This window comes from Chelon labrosus (assembly GCF_963514085.1).
Source record: "Chelon labrosus genome assembly, chromosome: 11".
Taxonomy (NCBI): domain Eukaryota; kingdom Metazoa; phylum Chordata; class Actinopteri; order Mugiliformes; family Mugilidae; genus Chelon; species Chelon labrosus.
In genome coordinates, this window is record NC_140344.1 from 28,835,368 (window position 1) to 28,853,313 (window position 17,946).

Here is a 17,946-nt window from a genome sequence, read left to right on the forward strand (position 1 = left end):
CAAGTTACTAGTTTTAGCCAGGAAACCGGAAGTTATCGTTTATGTCTTCAGGTTAAAAGTATCGTTTGTGTTTATTGTGTTAAATAAAGTGCACATACAATTTTAACTTGTGAATATCTTAGCCATACGTTTGATTAGATTGTCGGATATGTGTATTTAGTCATTTAAGCGTCTGTGATTTTCAATTTAATGAAATATTTTTGAAATTTTAAACCGGAAGTCAAGCTAGTATCGGCTAGCTTGTCGGTCGACGCAGTGTTGTTGCTGTGGTGGTTGTGTTGGGTCGAGGTGGAGCTGTCATCCTTAGCTAGCCGCCGTATTATTAGTATTAGCCGCAGCTGTGTGTTGTCATGTCCAGAGCGGCCCGTCCCGTCACAAAGCAGGGCCGCTGAACGAGCTCATTTCTCCGCCGCATCCACCTTCGGGGAGGGTCCGAGGATAGAAGTCTTGTCGGAGAGCAGAAGAGTGAGATGAAATGACAACGTCAACACTACAGGTCGGCTGCTGTTAGCTAGCAGGCTAACGTTAGCATGCTATAAGAACTGGACATTTAGCATTACCGTTAGCTTCTCTTGTGTGGCTATATATTTATATAAAGGCTTTTAATGCTGGTTATCTTTAGGAAAGTAAAATAATAATGGTGTTTGAATAACCCAGAGAGGACTTATACATGTTTTAAATGCATGTCTACAATCTATAAAGACGTATTTTAATATTCTTTTAAAAACATATTTTGTCTGCTAAACAATATTAAAGATTTTTTTTTAATTTGTTTCCAAGCTAGGCTCTGCTACCTGGACAGAAAACACCTATTTTATTATGGAAAACGGGCCAAAAAATATATGTTTGTATAATTTAAAGGACGGAAAATGCAGCCAAATTTCCCAAAACAGTGTTAAATAATTTTTAAAATACTTATTAAATTACGAGGAATGTTTTTAAACCACCTTCTGGGTCTTTTAAAACCATTTCAGGTGTGTAATACACTCTCAGTAAAAAATAACGGTTCGTTGTTGACCTGTATGCTAATGCAGCTAGCTTAGCCGGTGCTGCAGCTTTAAGCTAAACTTGCTAGCACAACAGCTGACACTGAAGCCTGCTAACTGTGCTAGCAAGGCAGCTAATTAAGCATTTTACATCATTTACATGTGATGTCAGTGTGTTAGCTGACTACATCATATAGTCGTGGTTATATTTATTAGTTCTGGTGTGTTTAGAGGAGGTGTGGAGTGCTAGCTAAGGTTAAATCTCTGCCTCTCTGTTAGCAGGACCCTGCTAACACAGTAAGCATGCAAATATTTTAGTTTAGGGATTGTTTTTAAGATATAGCACAGAATAAACAGCTCTGATCTTCTTTGTTTTGTCTGAATGTCAGGTTTTAATGAGAAGTTACACGTGTTTATTTATACTTCTAACATTTGTCTTTTTCTCTGTATCTGCTGCAGAAAGCGATCGATCTCGTCACCAAAGCCACAGAGGAGGACAAGGCGAAGAACTATGAGGAGGCCTTGCGCCTGTACCAACACGCCGTGGAGTACTTCCTGCACGCCATCAAATGTGAGCACTGCGTCCCGAGCTTCTTCAGCTGGTCGCCGTGTTGCATTCGTGTTGACCGTTTGACTTGTTCCTTCCAGATGAGGCCCACAGCGACAAGGCGAAGGAGAGCATACGAGCAAAGTGCATGCAGTACCTGGACAGAGCGGAGAAGCTCAAGGACTACCTGAAGAATAAAGACAAGCAGGGCAAGAAGCCCGTCAAGGAGGCGCAGAGCAATGACAAGTATGTCACGCTCTCCTGCTGATAACAGGTCTCCAACGCAGACGTGGAACTCACTGTGTTTCTCATTTTATTCTCGGTGTGTTTTCAGGAGTGACAGCGACAGCGAAGGTGAAAACCCAGAGAAGAAGAAGCTGCAGGAGCAACTCATGGGTGAGTTGGCTTTGAAACCTCAGGAACGTTGGACTGGCTCTAACTTTTTTTTTGTCGCTCCTCAACCAATGAACAAAAGCCCCCGCTGAAGTCTACATCGCTGGCAACGTTCACCGTGTAGAGAGCGGAGATGGCAAGAAGAGCTTTCACTTTTTCACTCAACATTTAGAGTGAGAAACACACAAGAGTGTTACCTAGGCAACCACAGCCCGAAGCATCCAGCAGACACCGACTGTCGGCTGCAAAGAGACGGACGACAAGTGACTTGCTTTAAATGTGGACGGAGCTTTTGGCTCATTGTCACAGTAACGTGTTTAGTTTGGAGGATTTTGATGACAGCAGTTCATTCGCTGGGGGGGGTCATTGGTCTAGAGGGGGGGTCCACCCTGGACAGGTCTCCAGTCTATCCCAGCTGTCATTGGTCTAGAGGGGGGGTACACCCTGGACAGGTCTCCAGTCTATCCCAGCTGTCATTGGTCTAGAGGGGGGGTCCACCCTGGACAGGTCTCCAGTCTATCCCAGCTGTGATTGGTCTAGGGGGGGGGTCCACCCTGGACAGGTCTCCAGTCTATCCCAGCTGTCATTGGTCTAGAGGGGGGGTCCACCCTGGACAGGTCTCCAGTCTATCCCAGCTGTGATTGGTCTAGAGGGGGGGTCCACCCTGGACAGGTCTCCAGTCTATCACAGGGCTAACACAGAGAGACACTCACACCTACAACCAATTTAGAATCACCAATGAACCTAACCAGCATGTCTTTGGACGGTGGGAGGAAGCTGGAGAACCTGGAGAGAACCCACGCAGACACAGGGGGAACATGACAGCAGTTCTGCAAATGAACATGTACCAGAGGCTGATAATGATGATGATGATGATGATGAGGAAGATTTAATGACTCTGCTGCTACAAACACAGCAGTAGTTTTCCAGGACTCGTGAAGGCAGAAGATCTCCCAAAACCTTTAGCTTGTCCAGAATCAGAACCTCCAGCTCAGGAAACTCCTCATGTTTCCATCCATGTTTGACCAGAGAACAGAGGAACTGCAGCTTTGTGCAATAAAGTTTTAATTAGAAACAGAACACTTCCATTTGAGGGGTTAATAATTCTGACATAATGAGTTTCATGTGTCTGTGTTTGTAGGTGCTATTGTGATGGAGAAACCCAACGTGAGGTGGAACGATGTCGCTGGACTGGAGGGAGCTAAGGAAGCTCTGAAGGAAGCCGTCATCCTGCCCATCAAATTCCCTCACCTCTTCACAGGTACTGTGGAATCGTCACTCTCCAAACATCAGTTAGGAAACGTTTCAACTTGTGAATCATAAATAACGTTTCTTCTCCTGTTCCCAGGCAAGCGGACTCCCTGGAGAGGCATCCTGCTGTTCGGACCTCCAGGAACAGGGAAGTCGTACCTGGCTAAGGCCGTGGCCACCGAGGCCAACAACTCCACCTTCTTCTCCGTGTCGTCCTCAGACCTCATGTCCAAGTGGCTGGGAGAGAGTGAGAAGTAAGTAAGACTGCTGTTGTTCAGAAATGTGTGAGAATATCAGTTTAACGCCAAACCTGGTACTGGTTTGGCAGAGTGCAAGTAGGTCAGGAAAGTTTCCCAGTCGGTGTGACAGAATGTCTTCTTATATCTCAGTATTTTATCAAATCCAAAAACAACTGGCATCATACGCTTTTAATAGTGTTTTTATTATGATTCTCCATCAACCGTTCACCACATGGTGACTTGCCAGACAGAATCTGATTCCTAAGCCTCAGTTTCATCCCCTTGGCCTCCATCTAGTGATGGTACTACAGACAATAAACACAATACAGTCATCTTGTAGTGAAAGTTAGCTTAGCACCGATATGTAGCATGACTTGGTGACTGGTCATTAGCATGGACCTGATGGTTCTGGAGATAGTCCTGATTTATTTGGTCTTCACAGGTTCATAACTTGATGATTTGACAGAAAAATAAGCATCAACCAGTTTGACAAGCTGCTAGTTCGCCTTTATTACCATTAAAGCAAGAATTATTTAAGTCGTTTCCTGAAATTGTCATATCTCAGCCTCTTATTTATTGGTTTTCTATGATTATAAACTGAATATTTTAGGTTTTTGACACAAAAACAACTCAATGCTAAACTTTATTTTAGAGATTTTCTTCTCTATCTTATGACTAAACTATCGGTTCGTTGAAAAAGTAATTAATAACAAAATTAGTTTTCATTTGCAGCCGTAAAGTCTTCATCTCTTTAGATTAAACATGTCAAACACATCAGTCCTGATAATCCCGTATCTCTGTCAGGTTGGTGAAGAACCTGTTCGACTTGGCTCGTCAGCACAAACCCTCCATCATCTTCATCGACGAGGTGGACTCTCTGTGCGGCTCCAGGAACGAGAACGAGAGCGAAGCCGCCCGCCGCATCAAGACAGAGTTCCTGGTCCAGATGCAAGGTGAGACCGAGACACTAAGACACTACAACACGGCCTGTGTGCCACTTCATTAGGAACACTAGTCAACTATAACAGTCCTGCTCTAAATCTGGTCTCAGTGAAGGGTTCAGCTTTAGTTTCTAATAACTGAGACAACTGTGTTCTCATTTTGTAGAACTATTGAACTGACACGTGTTCCTATTATTTTGACATTGTAGTCTGTGTTCTAGGCTAAATAATAGAACCTTTTTTTTTCTTGAAATCCCACTCTGACTCTGCTTTTTTGTTGTAGGTGTGGGAAACAACAACGATGGTATTTTGGTGCTTGGAGCCACCAACATCCCCTGGGTGCTGGACGCCGCCATCCGCAGAAGGTCAGAGGTCACGTCACTGCACTTATATAAACATCCAACTGAAATATCATCCTGTGACAGAGGCCTTTAGCTGCTTAGATGTTCCCCTGGGTTCCTTTGGGACCTCTCAGACTATTATGGTGTGACTCTGAACACATGGACTCTGATCTGACCTTCTTGTCTCGTCCCGGGTCAGATTTGAGAAGCGTATCTACATCCCTCTGCCGGAGGAGCCGGCCCGATCTCAGATGTTCCGGCTCCACCTGGGAAACACGCCGCACAGTCTGAGCGAGGCCGACCTGCGGCAGCTCGCCCACAAAACCGACGGCTACTCCGGCGCCGACATCAGCATCATCGTCCGGGACGCGCTGATGCAGCCCGTCAGGAAGGTCCAGTCGGCCACGCACTTCAAGAAGGTGGGAGGAAACAAGACGCTGGGTCTTAAACCTGATTTTAAATGGGTTTATAAATCAAGCAGAGTTTACTAAAGTCCTTCTGGTGAAGCCTGCACAAATTCTCTCTCTGTCAGCCATCTTGTTTGAATAACCTTTATTAAACCGTCAGTTGACAAAGGCTAACCCTGCTAGCATGCTATAGCTAAGAATGTGGAGGCGTGACCTCTGACAGGAAGTGTTTGGATCCCAGGAAGTCTCCGTCCAGAGCTGACCTTCCTGTTCAAATAGAGGATTGATTTATTTATTTATTTATTTTTTCTCTTGCAGGTCCGCGGTCCTTCCCGAAGCAACAACCAAGTGATGGTGGACGACCTCTTGACTCCTTGTTCCCCCGGCGACCCTGCAGCCATAGAGATGACCTGGATGGAAGTGCCTAGTGATAAGCTACTGGAGCCCATCGTCTGCATGGTGAGATGTTTTACTAACGCTGCAGTTATGGACGTCCGTCCTTTAAATTAGTCCTTAGACACAGAAACTACAGTTGGACAGACTAAACTGTTGGAGAATGAAAATAATGATGATGATAATAATAATAATAATTTGGTTTGTGTGTCTTTTCAGTCGGACATGCTGCGCTCTCTGTCCACCACCCGTCCCACGGTCAACACTGAAGACCTCCTGAAGGTCAAGAAGTTCACAGAGGACTTTGGGATGGAGGGTTGAGAGACGGAGCTCCACGTCTGAGACCATCAGACTTCAAACTGCCCCCGATAACAACACTCCTTCCTCCTCCTCCTCTTCTCTGTTCACCGCTGTATCAACCTTTAAGGCTTCTCATCTCTGGGCTGAGCGCTTGGTTCACTGCCTCTCATGGATTTAAATCTGGAGGCGTTTTGAATCCTTGGAGAGGACACTGACCAAACGCTGCAGCAGAAAAACCTTGGTGTGATTTAGTAGCTGGACCGTAGATCCCACGTCGTTTACCCCCCACCTGCCCCCCCAGCGTATTTATTCACTACAAGAACTCTTCATCCTCGCTGCGTTTGACGTTTGGACACGAGTTTGTCCCTCTGAGCCGATTCTGTTTTGTTTTTTTTTGACTGAAGGACTGAACGTTCTGCCGCCGTCGTGCACTTTTTGCTTCGGATCGCAACGAAGGACAATGAAGAAGAAGCTAAACTAAATAAAGCTGTTAGTCGTCCCGCCAGGCATGCGAGTGTGTGAATGCATTAAGTGTTTTTATTAAACTTGTGTCTGTGTCTTAATGTTAACGTGGAGAGCCCTGTTGATTTATTATTTAATTTAATGAGTTAAATTACAAGAGATGTGCTTGACTGAGATATTCAGAGCTGCAGTTAAAACTTAAAACTCCAAATGTTCCTGGTTTTCTTTGTCTTCTATTGCAGTCTTTGGTTTTCAGAACCAAACTAAACGTTTAAAGTGTTAAGTCTGAACTGTGCCAAGTGTTTGTTTGGTGTTTTCGGAGGTAAATCTACACAAGTTTAATGCTCGGTCATTAATGTCCCTGTACGGAGACCTAACCCATCAACATTTAGTTGATTTATGGAGAAAATAGACAGATTAATGCATAAATAATAATAAGTTGGAGCCCTGAGTCTCTCTATAAAGATTTGTTGTTGAGCTTTAGTTTAAATTAAATCTTTAATTTATTTTAATCATCAGTTGATCATTTTCTTTTCTTATTAAAGTTAATTTAAGTCATTTTTGAGCTATTTGAAAAGTAAGAAGACTTCATTTTTTAGGGATTTCTTTGTCTTCTATCCCTGGAGGTTAAGTGTCTTTGGATTTCAGAACCAAACTAAACATTTAAAGCGTTAAATCTGAACTTTCCAAAGTGTTTTCAGTCAGTAACAAACTAGTTTTACTTGATATTTGTATTTTAGGAGGTAAATCTACTCACTGAGTTTAATACTCAGTTATTAAAGTCCCTGTACGGAGAACTAACCCACCGATGTTTAGTTGATTTATAGAGAAACTAATCTGGGGACAGTATATTAGATGTATTAGTTTATTAAAAATAAGTCAGAGCACTAATTCTGCTCTGTTGTTGAGCTTTAGGTGAAATTTAACCGTCTATGTTTTTCTCTTCAACACATTTGTTTTAATCATCAGTTGATCTGATTAATTAATAAATAAACAAAATATCACATATTTTCAAAATGTCCTCAAAGGAATTAAGGCTGGGCATCGATGGTGCAGTGAGTAAAGCTGGAAGGAAACGGACCTGAAAAATAATAATTAAATAAATGACAAAAACATCTGACGTGTGTGAACTGACAAGGAAACGTCGACCGTCCTCACGTCAATAGTAGATACTAACTGATATTTCTTTAACTCAGTCAAACACATCTCTTCATGTTTAAGCCGGCTCTAATGGTTCAACAGTGTTACAGAACTTCATTTCTATTTATTTGTCTTGTATCTATCTCATCGTTGGCTATGTTTACACTTGAAGTACGACTCTGGTGGTTGGTGGTTGTCTGCTGGCCCGACTAGACTCCCTGTTGGAGGTGATGACCGTGTTAACGTCAGCGTCTCAGACTGACTCTGGTGTTCATGGAGGTTCCTGTGGTTCAAAACGTCCCTGCTACCGGGACCCGCAACCATTACTACTAATTTAACCTGAATTAATAAAAACTGACATTTCAAATGAAAGACGAGGGTCAGTGCTGGTTTCACCTGTTTTATTCTGTTCAGTGGTTTAAACAAAGGAAATCTGTTTAAGATTGAGGGAAATATTCTCAGTTTTATTTATAGTGGAGGAAGATCCAGTGACGACCTGTTAACTGACTTTTATTTGAGCTTTAGATTAAGTTTCTTGTTTTTACTGCACAAAACTAAACCAGCAAGTTCTGGTGATGTTAGCACAGTGTGACAGATTAATATTTAATTATTCTTATTTCAGTCATGTTCCCACTGCAGGATTAAAAAAGTCTCTGATCCACGTTTATCCAGAGAGTTAAAGTGTTGAATCCTGATCTGAGCAGCTTTATGAACTTTTTTAATTGTGATAGTCAACAGAGAGAATAAGAGGTAACTCTTACGTCTTACTCTGAAAGTCCTCTTCAACTTCCTGTCTCTGAAGACCTGGATGATTCTCCATCTTTAAACAGGTTACATGAAGCCTCAGAGGATCTGGAATCACGGCCGCCACTTCCTTTCCTGTCCATCTATTATGTCAGAATCTTGTTTCATGCTCTTATTTTGAAAGTACAGACCCAGTATCTCTTAATTACAGCTCCAGGACGTTTTTATCTGTAATTATTAAGACATAGAAGTTTGTAATACTTGGATTTTCCTTGTAATCATGAGATGTCAATCAACAAAATGTTCGATTTGTCTGTTTGACCTCAACGGGGAAAAAACATCCCCACCAGAGTCCAATGTCTCTTCATCATCATCATCATCATCGTCTTCGTCACACCTTGCTCCTCTTGGAGTGGCTCTCTGCCGGAGCAGCTGCTCGCTTGTTGCGGTGATGGGGGAACGTTGGCATCAGCTCCGGTTCACAGGCTGGAAAAGATAAACGAGTTAAAGGTTCATCTGAGAGGACGGAGACGGAGTGAGACATGTAGGACGTCTGTGGACTCACGCAGAGGTTTCTCTTTGAAGTAGGAACTCTCCAGACTGTCTTTAGCCGTCGCTCTGAAGGATCAGGAGAAGAGACACGGGGTCAGTGACCTTCAGCTACAACAAGTTCCAGGTAATGAATGAATGAAAACACTAGGGACGTCCCGCTCTGGTCCTAAATGTCCTAGAGTTGGTCTCCTGTGTCTTCCTAGAGTCTGTCCTTGTCTTCCTTGTCTTCTCCTAGAGTTGGTCTCCTGTAGCTTCCTAAAGTCTGTCCTTGTCTTCCTTGTCTTCTCCTAGAGTTGGTCTCCTGTAGCTTCCTAAAGTCTGTCCTTGTCTTCCTTGTCTTCTCCTAGAGTTGGTCTCCTGTAGCTTCCTAAAGTCTGTCCTTGTCTTCCTTGTCTTCTCCTAGAGTTGGTCTCCTGTAGCTTCCTAAAGTCTGTCCTTGTCTTCCTTGTCTTCTCCTAGAGCTGGTCTCCTGTGTCTTCCTAAAGTCTGTCCTTGTCTTCCTTGTCTTCTCCTAGAGTTGGTCTCCTGTAGCGTCCTAAAGTCTGTCCTTGTCTTCCTTGTCTTCTCCTAGAGTTGGTCTCCTGTAGCTTCCTAAAGTCTGTCCTTGTCTTCCTTGTATTCTCCTAGAGTTGGTCTCCTGTGTCTTCCTAAAGTCTGTCCTTGTCTTCCTTGTCTTCTCCTAGAGTGGACTGGATTCAGTCCAATAAATCTTTCAGTCAAAGTTAATGTAGTGTGGAGAGGGTAGCTGGTACCTTGTGTTCTCTACTCCAGAAATGTTCTGGTCATCCAACGCTGCCATAAACTCCCTAACCCTCTCTGGAAGATGTTTCTCCTTGACGCTGTCTCCAGGAAACTTTTCTCTTCTTGTAAACGTTCAGTGTTTGTTGTTGTTGTTTGGCTGCAGCCTTTACCCTCCTCCTCCTCCTTCTACTTCTACTACTAGCAGACATGTTTGGTCACCCGACTCTGGTTCTTCTTCGTTTTTTGGTAGCTTTGACGCTCGCCAACAAAGAGGAAGACGTTTTGTCTGTACAGGGATGTGATTTTATACTAAGCTCGAAGCCAGATACTAATCAGATCATTTTAGAAATACCTGGATGAGCCTTGATTAGTTTAACGTGTCTAACTTTAATAAACTTAATTGTCACCGTAGGGAGATTTGTTCACATTTAGTCATAGTTAAACCACCAGTCCTTTACAGCTACATCTTCATCTTCAAGAAACTCTAGATGTCCTTGTTTATTTAGTTATACTATGACCTGGATGAGCTCGTACCTGCGCTGAGGGTTGTACATGAAGAGCAGGTTGAGCAGTCTGTGTCCGGCGTCAGACAGCCAGGTGAATTTATTCTTCAGGTTGTTGTAGGGCTGCTTCCTCAGACTGTACTGACCGATGAGAGGGAGCTGAGAGAAACCCTGCAACACACGTACAACCATGAACCATTAACAACAACGGAGATGATAAAACGTTTACTACAAGTCCTGAAAGTAGACAAAGACAGGAAGAGTGAGCCAATATTACATACCTGCTGCAGCTTTCTAAATAACAGATTTGTACGCGAGTCATTGTTAATATTTGTTTTCAGTCTTATTTGGAGTAACATCTTACTGCAGTAGGGATCTCCATGCAGGATCATTTACAGACTGAACTCCATTTCATTTGATTAATCTACATTTATAATATAAATTTAAAAAGCAATCACAGAAACGAGACTCCTCCCACAAAGATTATTTTAACTGGACTCATCCTCTAATGGATCCGTCGTCTCCAGTCAGGACCTACAGGGTTAGGGTTAGTCTCACCGGCCAGATGTTCTCGTTGGGCGTTCCCAGCAGCTGTACGATCAGGTCGACCTGTTGGATCTCTGAGGTCCCGGGCAGCAGAGGTTTGTGGGCCAGGAGCTCGGCCAGGATGCAGCCCACCGCCCTGCAGAGGAAGCAGCAGGTTTCATTTCTTCTAATCTGGTACGTTATAGTCTGACTCATTAGCTTTATAAAACACTTTGCCTCTGTGTTTAGGAATATTTATTCATGTTTTTAACTGCTCATTATTTTTGATTTTGAAATTGAAAGCTCCAGTCTTGAATAATAATAATTGGTAATAATCCATGTTTCCTGACGCCAGCATGACTGAGGAACGTTCAGTCTGCAACCAAATACTAAGAACTCAAATATCAAAATATAAACAAAGGTTAAAATAAGTACATTTATTCAAAAGAATCCCAGAAATGAATCAAAATTATCTTTAAATTAAATTAAACTTGAACAAAGTTAAAGATGAGAATTTGAACTTTCAATCAAATCCTTTTTTTTTTTCCAGATTCATTAAACGTTTGACTCCATATGTACATACACCTCTGATTCTACTGTTCATTTGTCCTTCTATGTGTTAGTGTCGAGGACATGAACTTACTTAAAAAGCTGATGATTAAATGCTAATATATATATATATATTATTATGTTATATGTTAATTATATTGAGTGTCTAGCAGCGGCCGTCTTGTGTTTTCTCACCACATGTCCAGAGCTGTAGTCTGGGTCTTGGTCCCTAGGAGGAGCTCTGGAGCTCTGTACCTGCACCACGACAGAGGTAATTAATGAAGGATTACAGCCGGAGGATTACAAGGAGAGTTTCCACTGAGGCTGCACAAGTAGAGCAACACAAGGTTTATCTGCAGCACACACACACCACACACACACACAACACAGCACCCAGAGTGAATTACACTCACCACAGTGTGACCACTCTGGGGGTCATGGGCTGCTGGGGGATGCCGTACATCCGGGCCAACCCAAAGTCAGCTGCAAGAAAGATCAGAAAAACATTTTGTATTTTATTAGGAAGTAAAAACGAAAGATACAAGTTAGATAAGAATGGAACAAAAAGGAATAAAAAGGAAGACCAGCATCTTTTAAAAGGCTCTCATTACTAATGAACAGACATCACTGACTCATGTGATCATTTCTACTAGTGGTTGAATGAATGAGTTAAACTCCTCTTCCTCAGATCAGCCCTGTTGAGTAGGTGGTCTTTAATGTGACCCAGGACTCATTGGCTGCGTTCAGACTGCCAGCCAAAATCCGATTTTTAGCCCATTCAGATTTGAATCGGATCTCGATTTTGAAGTCTGAACAGTGACAGATCACATGAAATCCGATTTTTGCCAAACGGTTGCAAACCACATCCAGAGGTAGTTTCATATCGCATTCGTATCGGATATGGACAGATGCGTCTCAGTCTGAACAGCTCCCAACACTCAGATGGGTTTTGACTGTCCGTGACGTCACTTACGCGACGCCAGGCCAGAACCAATGCACCAGACCGCGTGCCTATTTCCGTTGTGGAGGAGCCACGTTACGGCCACGGACAGTGATACTACAGCTATCACAATGGAGGAGGACTTTGAAAACAATTCGCCTTGGACAGAGGAAGAAACTGCATGCCTTATAAATCTTTACACTGACGTGACGTACATCCATTGTGTTGTTTGTTGTTGTTTTGCTTGTCGCTGTCGCAATTATATGACGTCTGACAAATACACGTGCTGAATGACGCTTCCACTCGTTGCTACAGCAACCTATCAGACCGGTGAAGAATGTGGCCCAGTCTGAACAGAACCATATCCGATTTGGACACTTGCTAAAGGCAGTGTGAACAGTCAGCCCTAAAAATCGGATATGAGAAGGAATCAGATTTGAATCAGATCCGTCTGCAGTCTGAACGCAGCCATTGTGTGTTCACACTACCAAAGGAAGGAGGTCACATGTGTCCCGGACCACCTCCACATGTGGACTGACACCAGATCAGTGTTCACACCTGGACCTGTTTAACCTGGACACTAGAGACCAGATCAGTGTTCACACCTGGACCTGTTTAACCTGGACACTAGAGACCAGATCAGTGTTCACACCTGGACCTGTTCAACCTGGACACTAGAGACCAGATCAGTGTTCACACCTGGACCTGTTTAACCTGGACACTAGAGACCAGATCAGTGTTCACACCTGGACCTGTTTAACCTGGACACTAGAGACTCGATCTGTGTTCACACCTGGACCTGTTCAACCTGGACACTAGAGACCAGATCAGTGTTCACACCTGGACCTGTTTAACCTGGACTCTAGAGACCAGATCAGTGTTTACACCTGGACCTGTTTAACCTGGACTCTAGAGACCAGATCAGTGTTCACACCTGGACCTGTTCAACCTGGACACTAGAGACCAGATCAGTGTTCACACCTGGACACTAGAGACCAGATCAGTGTTCACACCTGGACCTGTTTAACCTGGACACTAGAGACCAGATCAGTGTTCACACCTGGACCTGTTTGACCTGGACACTAGAGACCAGATCAGTGTTCACACCTGGACCTGTTTAACCTGGACACTAGAGACCAGATCAGTGTTTACACCTGGACCTGTTTAACCTGGACTCTAGAGACCAGATCAGTGTTCACACCTGGACCTGTTTGACCTGGACACTAGAGACCAGATCAGTGTTCACACCTGGACCTGTTTAACCTGGACTCTAGAGACCAGATCAGTGTTTACACCTGGACCTGTTTAACCTGGACTCTAGAGACCAGATCAGTGTTCACACCTGGACCTGTTCAACCTGGACACTAGAGACCAGATCAGTGTTCACACCTGGACACTAGAGACCAGATCAGTGTTCACACCTGGACCTGTTTAACCTGGACACTAGAGACCAGATCAGTGTTCACACCTGGACCTGTTTAACCTGGACACTAGAGACCAGATCAGTGTTCACACCTGGACACTAGAGACCAGATCAGTGTTCACACCTGGACCTGTTTAACCTGGACACTAGAGACCAGATCAGTGTTCACACCTGGACCTGTTTGACCTGGACACTAGAGACCAGATCAGTGTTCACACCTGGACCTGTTTGACCTGGATACTAGAGACCAGATCTGTGTTCACACCTGGACCTGTTTAACCTGGACTCTAGAGACCAGATCAGTGTTCACACCTGGACCTGTTCAACCTGGACACTAGAGACCAGATCAGTGTCCACACCTGGACCTGTTTAATCTGGACTCTAGAGACCAGATCAGTGTCCACACCTGGACCTGTTTAACCTGGACACTAGAGACCAGATCAGTGTTCACACCTGGACCTGTTTAACCTGGACACTAGAGACCAGATCAGTGTTCACACCTGGACACTAGAGACCAGATCAGTGTTCACACCTGGACCTGTTTGACCTGGATACTAGAGACCAGATCTGTGTTCACACCTGGACCTGTTTAACCTGGACTCTAGAGACCAGATCAGTGTTCACACCTGGACCTGTTTAACCTAGACTCTAGAGACCAGATCAGTGCTCACACCTGGACCTGTTTAACCTAGACTCTAGAGACCAGATCGGTGTTCACACCTGGACCTGTTTAACCTGGACTCTAGAGACCAGATCAGTGTTCACACCTGGACCTATTTAACCTGGACTCTGGAGACCAGATCAGTGTTCACACCTGGACCTGTTTAACCTGGACTCTAGAGACCAGATCGGTGTTCACACCTGGACCTGTTTAACCTGGACTCTAGAGACCAGATCACCTCATATTCTATTCTTCAATCTATCACATCTATCTGTCACAGAGGTCAGAGGTCAGCGGGGTTTAATGTGATTACAGTGAGCTCTTCCCAGACGACTCACCGATCTTAACGCAGCCTTTGTCCGTCATCAGCAGATTAGACACCTTCAGGTCCCTGATAATGAGATGGAGGAGGACAGTGAGACGTCTGCCAGGAGACGCAGCATTACAAGTGTTCAGGGTGTTCTGCCATCAGAACAGAGACTACTGCTCCTCAGGTGTGTACGGAGCCAAAACCTTTAGGGCACAGGTGTTGTAATGTTGAGAAACAAAACCATAGCTCAACTTAGAAGAAGCGACTCTTTTAAAGAGGAGTTAAAGAAGACGTCTGTGTAAACTTTGTCCACGTCCCTTTATTTTATTTTAGTGTTGTTTTAACAGACTCTCTTAACCCCTGAAGGTCTGGAGTGTCTCCACTGGGAACAGATTCTGCTTCTGCAAAGATCTGCAGGAGGTCGACTGAAACATTTTTAGATTCAGTGCGATTCAAACGTTCAGGGACGCCTTAGTTTTAATAATACTCCTTATTATAAAATAATCAAATTAAATCAGATCGATAACATAATTATGAGTCACTGAATCAGACGTCTAGATCATGAGATAATTATTTTAGTTTTCTTAGGAGGCTGCACTGTGCTCCTTCACAGTATCGCAGAGTGAAAATGTCAAAATTGAAAACAAATGTCACGTCTATTTATTTTGATGTAAACCTGTAAGTTAGCTGTGTTCTGTGACTGACCTGTGAATAATGAAGTTGTGATGGAGGTACTCCAAACCTCTGAGCAGCTGAAGGACGATACACTTCACCTGCCGAGGAAAAAACACTTTAGAACACAAACTAAACTAGAATCAACAGCTCTCTCAGTTATTAGAGACTAAAGCTGAATACCAGAACCTCTAGTGCACATGTGTCAAACTGATCCGTGAAAGGGCCATGTGGCTGCAGGTTTTCATTCCAACCATGCAGCAGCACACCTGACTTGGCTCCATCCATCAACTGAACTGCCTTCACGCAGTCATTTCAGGTGTCCTCTTGCTTGATTGGAACAAAAACTTGCCAGCCACACCCACTGCATGGGTGCTGCATGGTTGGAATGGAAAACCTGCAGCCACAGGATCAGTTTGACACCCCTGCTCTAGTGCACGGCTGTTATATTAGAACGCATTCACTAGTGTACCTAATGAAATGGCAAGACAGTGAAGTTCCTCGTGTTCCTACCTGAGCCTCAGAGAACGGCGTCTGCATGTTCTCCAGCAGACTGGCCAGATCCTGTTCACAGTAACTCATCACCAGGAACAGACTGAACAGGAGACGCACAAAGTTAACCAGCAAGACAGAAACACACAAACGTCCTGAAACTAACATGGTCCTGGTGATTTCATGGACCTCAAAGTTTGAAAGGCTGCAGCAGCAAATCAGAGAATGAAAGAGTGTTGACCTGTATTTGATATTTATGAAATGAACTGACTGTTTAAAGCATCGTTTTTAGCAAAGACAGGAGATGTTAACGAGAACCCTGAGTCAGAGCAAGTGTCTCAAACTGCAGTTCCTCTAACGTCCACTAGAGTCTGACTCCTACAATGAGTCAATCCATGTTAAAACTTTATATGAGAAATAAACATCTTTACAGCTTGGTACAAAAAACAGAATTAAGGCCGTGGCTTCACCTCTTTGACTATTTTTGAATCAGCTGGGAGTCAGGTGAGCTCCAAAACTAATGCATTCATACAGACTGCTCTGCTGCAGGATCTCTCTTGTGCGTTACCTCTCCAGCTGGCTGCCGACCACCACCTCCTTCAGCTCCACGATGTTGGGATGTCTCAGCCTCAGCAGCAGCGTGATCTCTCTGAGGCTGCTGATGGGGATCCCTGACGGAGAGACGGCAGCGTTTACAAAAAAACTAAACTACAGAAACTCTGAACAAGAACACTTTACATCATGACTTTAGCATAATCAACTCCATGATGCTCAGATGATGTGTATGACTGCTGTTACTCTTCTGTTTAATTGGCCCAGCAGATGTTTGCAGGAGCAGAATCAGTTCCCAACAGAGAGACTCCAGTTAAATGATGCAAAGAGTGAAACACAAAGTCTCACCATCTTTCTCTTTGTCCATGCGGACCTTCTTCAGCGCTACGATCTCATCTGACTTAGTGTCACGGGCTCTGTCTACATCCAGAAGAAGGATCAGATTACTTACTGGTGAACAGGTTTCACGGTCAAACTGTTGCATTAGATGTTAAACATTCGCTGCGGTCGATACTCACACACGATGCCGTATGTTCCTTCTCCTATTCGGTTCAGTTTTTCAAACTCTCTGACGCTTCTGCAGCTCCCAAACTGAGAAACAGTTTCACAGATAAAGAGAGAGTTTCCCCTCAGATCTGACATAGTGTTCACTGAAGGTTTCTGCAGCTTTAAAACAATCTGAACGGTCAAATCTTTCAAAATGTGACGGGAAACAGTGGAATATCTGTAAGTGCTTGAATTTGTTGACATTTTTTCCCCCCAGTAATTAAAAGCATGCTTTGATGGTCCCCATTTTTTGGACTGATGGTCAAATAAAACATATTTAGGCAAACAAATTAATATATGCTCAGAAATCTGTTAATTTATACTGTGCAATTTAAAGCTGCTTTTAATATTTAAGGATTGTTTGTTAAAGTAAATAGACTTAAAGTGTCAGCATTTACAGAAGGACCTCAATTTCCTTTCCGATACAATATGTAGCTTAAAAAAATAAACGTGGCATGTAGTTCCCCTGGATACATGATTTTTAATGAAGCTCAAATGAACTGATTAACATTAATCTAATAAAGGAATCTAACAGTGAGATTTGGCTCTCAAGTGGAATTTGTCATTACCTAAATGGAATTCAGCTTGAAGGTTAAGTAATTCACACTAAGAGGCTCGTCTCTACTTAATTAGTTAATTGCAATTAATAACTGTGCAGATAAGAGGCACAGGTGGCTGGTTAGTGTGAGATGGAGAGCAGACCAAACTCCATCTAAAAATCTGCCATTTTAACCACTGGGCACAAAACACTTCGCCTGTTTTTAAGCATGTGCAATGATTATATTTTAACTTGTTTAGAAGTTAGACGTGATGGCGCTTGCTAACTTAATATTAGCTCATTTTATTCATCGTTACAACGACGTGAGGAATCTGAAAACAGTGACTCAAGAAACTCGCTTATACAACGACATCTCTCCATTAAGGTTTAACTTGAACTATTTCAGATATAAGCCGAATTTGGGACCAGGCTACCATGTTTTGTTAAATACTATTAACTCGTGTTCTTTGTTAAAGTAATGTCGCTGATGACCAGAGTTTCCTTAAACTACAAGAATCGTGAATGGAGTTTGGCGTCACTTGTTCCCGTCTCTTACCCTGTCGCTTTGAGGCACTGTGAAAGTTTTATAGTCCTTGATGGACTTGAGCCTTATGGGGTCCGGTTCGTCCTCTCCGACGGCGTCCATTCTTTAATTAAAGAAGGTTTATTTAGCTCAGTAGAGACGATAATCATCCGTCACGGCTTCAACTCGACAAGCCGCAGTTCACTCCAGCGGGCGCCGCCATTTTTGTTTGTTTTGGGCCGTGAGGACAACAAAGACCTTTCCCGGAGTTTGAG

The 17,946-nt window shown here is 43.5% G+C and overlaps 2 protein-coding genes across 5 annotated transcripts; one reads left to right on the forward strand and one right to left on the reverse strand.

Moving 5' to 3' along the window:
* Positions 1 to 283: 283 nt before the first annotated feature.
* vps4a (vacuolar protein sorting 4 homolog A) lies at positions 284 to 6,367 on the forward strand. Its single transcript, XM_084555027.1, has 11 exons — positions 284 to 496; positions 1,446 to 1,557; positions 1,635 to 1,779; positions 1,868 to 1,929; positions 3,068 to 3,187; positions 3,275 to 3,431; positions 4,221 to 4,369; positions 4,641 to 4,722; positions 4,898 to 5,117; positions 5,424 to 5,564; positions 5,718 to 6,367. Exons 1-11 carry the CDS (start codon positions 476 to 478, stop codon positions 5,817 to 5,819), a joined length of 1,311 nt encoding a protein of 436 aa, XP_084411153.1. The 5' UTR covers positions 284 to 475; the 3' UTR covers positions 5,820 to 6,367.
* Positions 6,368 to 6,494: 127 nt separating this feature from the next.
* Positions 6,495 to 17,946, reverse strand: cdk10 (cyclin dependent kinase 10). 4 transcript variants are annotated; one of them, XM_084555030.1, is made up of 14 exons: positions 17,705 to 17,946; positions 16,583 to 16,655; positions 16,413 to 16,484; positions 16,081 to 16,183; positions 15,534 to 15,615; positions 15,054 to 15,121; positions 14,377 to 14,429; positions 11,428 to 11,497; positions 11,210 to 11,269; positions 10,499 to 10,622; positions 9,972 to 10,111; positions 8,710 to 8,762; positions 8,542 to 8,630; positions 6,495 to 8,372 (listed from the first exon to the last, which is right to left on the reverse strand). In XM_084555030.1, the coding sequence occupies exons 1-14, from the start codon at positions 17,792 to 17,794 to the stop codon at positions 8,346 to 8,348; spliced, it is 1,104 nt and encodes a 367-aa protein (XP_084411156.1). In that variant the 5' UTR covers positions 17,795 to 17,946; the 3' UTR covers positions 6,495 to 8,345. The 4 variants fall into 4 exon arrangements, with proteins under 4 accessions (XP_084411156.1, XP_084411154.1, XP_084411157.1 ...); XM_084555028.1 differs by lacking the exon at positions 17,705 to 17,946 and having other exon boundaries at positions 16,583 to 17,071; XM_084555031.1 differs by lacking the exon at positions 6,495 to 8,372 and having other exon boundaries at positions 8,492 to 8,630; positions 17,705 to 17,941.

Coding starts and splice junctions, on each gene's coding strand:
- vps4a (XM_084555027.1), top strand. CDS start 476: ATGACAACGTCAACACTACAG. Junction 1,930..3,067: donor GCTGCAGGAGCAACTCATGG/GTGAGTTGGCTT, acceptor CTGTGTTTGTAG/GTGCTATTGTGATGGAGAAA. Junction 5,565..5,717: donor TGGAGCCCATCGTCTGCATG/GTGAGATGTTTT, acceptor GTGTCTTTTCAG/TCGGACATGCTGCGCTCTCT.
- cdk10 (XM_084555028.1), bottom strand. CDS start 16,814: ATGTCAACAAATTCAAGCACTTACAGATATTCCACTGTTTCCCGTCAC. Junction 10,623..11,209: donor ACTACAGCTCTGGACATGTG/GTGAGAAAACAC, acceptor CTTCCTCTGCAG/GGCGGTGGGCTGCATCCTGG. Junction 8,373..8,541: donor GCCACTCCAAGAGGAGCAAG/GTGTGACGAAGA, acceptor TAATAATTACAG/ATAAAAACGTCCTGGAGCTG.